Genomic DNA, 2,417 nt, shown 5'->3' with positions numbered 1-2,417 from the left:
GGTTCGATCTCTGGGCTGGGAAGAGCCCCTGGAGTAGGAAATGACAACCCACTTCAGTATTCTCGCCTGGAAAAATCCATGGACAGAGGAGCCTGGCAGGTTACAGTCCATAGGGTTGCAAAGAGTGACATAACTGAGCAACTGAGCATACAGTTCCTAGTGGGAAGAGGGGACCTTAAACCACTGGACTAAGACAAAGAACCACATTTAGAACAGCCACAAGGGAGATCTGGCAATTTTTATTCAACCCACCAGGATCTATTTTCAGGATGCTATTGTAATGTTTTCGGAGAAGGCAATGGCACCCCACTCCAGTACTCTTTCCTGGAAAACCCCATGGGCGGAGGAGCTTGGTAGGCTGCAGTCCATTGGGTCGCTAAGAGCCTGACATGACTGAGCGACTTGACTTTCACTTTTCACTTTCATGCATTGGAGAAGGAAATGGCAACCCACTCCAGTGTTCTTGCCTGGAGAATCCCGGGGACGGGGGTTGGCTGCCGTCTATGGGGTCACGCAGAGTCGGACATGACTAAAGCGACTTAGCAGTAGCAGCAGCATTGTAATGTTTACTGCATTAAAAAAATACGTTAGAAAATATTTGGTGTGAAAAAATCAGTGTAAAAGGCAATACATATTTTATAAACCCCAAAGGATTTTGCACACATTTCAATGCTGTGAATTTAAGCATCTGAAGCCCGACATCCTCCAGCTCGCCCAGGACCAGGGCCACGGTGGCATGTCCTGGCGCAGCTTAGACAGCGTATCTTTTCTCTCCCTCGCGCTTGGCCTTATGGTGCTTCACATAGTCGCTGTGCAGCTCCTTGAAGACGTCTCTCACCCCCAGTTGCAGTGAGGCCCGCAGGAACTGGATGTCGGACTCAATGCACAGGTCCAGGATGAGGTAGATACCCTCTTGCAGGAGGACTTTCACCGCTGGATACAAAGTGACCTGGGATGAGGGAATACACTCGTCTGTGAGAGCAAACAGGCAGATGCCAGGCCCTAGAATACCTGATGAGGGAGTCCAACCTTGGCTGCCAATTTGAGAAAAGATGCTCCTTTTAAAATGTCATTTTGCACCTTAACTTAATTGAATATTCATATCTCAAAAGTTTATATTTGGAGGAAATAGAGGTCAATTCAAGCCAACAAAAACCTGTAGCAAAACATCATGAAATCACAGAGGTAGCTTTGCTATTCAGTAAATGATGCTTCTGTGCTTACCAGGGGTATTTAAAAACTGGGAGCTTTAGATTTAAAAATCTTATAGTAAAAGTCACCTTATGGGTCCCATTCTTCCATGTGGCCAATCTTACTGGAAGCTATCCTACCTGTGGGATGAGGGCAGCAAAGTGACCACTTTCCCCTAGAGCAGGGCAGGTGGGCAGCATTCTCCAAGCAGATCCCTGATAGATCTTGTCACAGGGCCCAACGTCAGATGTGATTTCTGATTTCTAATTACCATTTAATAGGTTTTTAGTTCTTTCAACAATAACACAATGGGCCCTAAATCCCTAAATGCCCAGAATAATTTAATCGGTCCCTATATTCAAAGAGGCAATCCTTCCAAAGAATCTGGGTTAACCAAAATCTGGGCTGCAGCAGGAGAAGTGGGCAGTCCAGCCCTGGTGTGACCACATCTGCTACTGGCACAAACTTTCAGATCAGAGATTCAGACTGGTATCTGGACAAAAAGGCCAAGACAGCAGGCACTGCTCACCCTGCAAGGGCCTCAGAGGCTTCAGCTGGACCTGGGCTGCACAGCGTCTGCACACCACAGCAGCAGCAACCAGAAGCTGCAGGAAGGTTCGAGCCGACAAGCCTGGGGGGCGGCCGGTTCTTTATTAGTGTCCTGATGACCTAGCAGCTCATGCCTCTCTGCAGACATGCAGCTTCTAGCGAGGATACAGTTTATTAACTAGAAGAAGCGTGATTCACCAAGGTAACCTCTGGGAGGCATAGTCCTAAAGAGGCGATTTGTTTCTACTGCTAATGATGCTATTCTTCACAGTTATGGTTATTTTCATATGATAGCTCAAAAAGCATTTGACAGATGATTACCTTAATTAAATTTTACTATTTTATAGATGATAAGAACATTCAAGGACGGCAGGAGTGACTGGTCTGTGATTCCATACTAAGGTATTAGGGAAGGAAAGAAAAAATGAAACAGACAAACTAAAAACAGAAGTCTTTAACCTCACTAGCTGGGGTGAGGACCTGCTCACTCATTCACTGAATCATGACTCACGAAACAAATAATCCCCCTTCCAATGGCAAGAAGAGGCACAGTAATTTCCCCAGTGGCAGAACAGATATCTGAACTAAGTGCTGGAGTTCAGATGTCACAATCCTTTTACCTGGCGTCTCCTGGTGAAGGCAAAGCCCAGAGCACGGGGTGGGGTGGGGTGGGGGAA

General features: G+C 46.6%; 1 protein-coding gene across 1 annotated transcript in view; it reads right to left on the bottom strand.

Moving 5' to 3' along the window:
* Positions 1-223: 223 nt before the first annotated feature.
* The window catches only part of URB2 (URB2 ribosome biogenesis 2 homolog (S. cerevisiae)), a 24,364-nt gene continuing 22,170 nt past the window's right edge, over positions 224-2,417 (bottom strand). The window contains exon 9 of the mRNA XM_010838111.1: positions 224-949. Coding sequence (XP_010836413.1) covers positions 752-949 — 198 coding nt within the window. The 3' untranslated portion in view covers positions 224-751. The remainder of the gene's footprint in view (positions 950-2,417) is intronic.

This window comes from Bison bison, unplaced genomic scaffold, assembly GCF_000754665.1.
Source record: "Bison bison bison isolate TAMUID 2011002044 unplaced genomic scaffold, Bison_UMD1.0 scf7180017864090, whole genome shotgun sequence".
In the NCBI taxonomy this organism is placed as follows: Eukaryota; Metazoa; Chordata; class Mammalia; order Artiodactyla; family Bovidae; genus Bison; species Bison bison.
The sequence above is the reverse complement of the archived record's forward strand: the minus strand, read 5'-3'. Positions and strand labels throughout refer to the sequence as shown.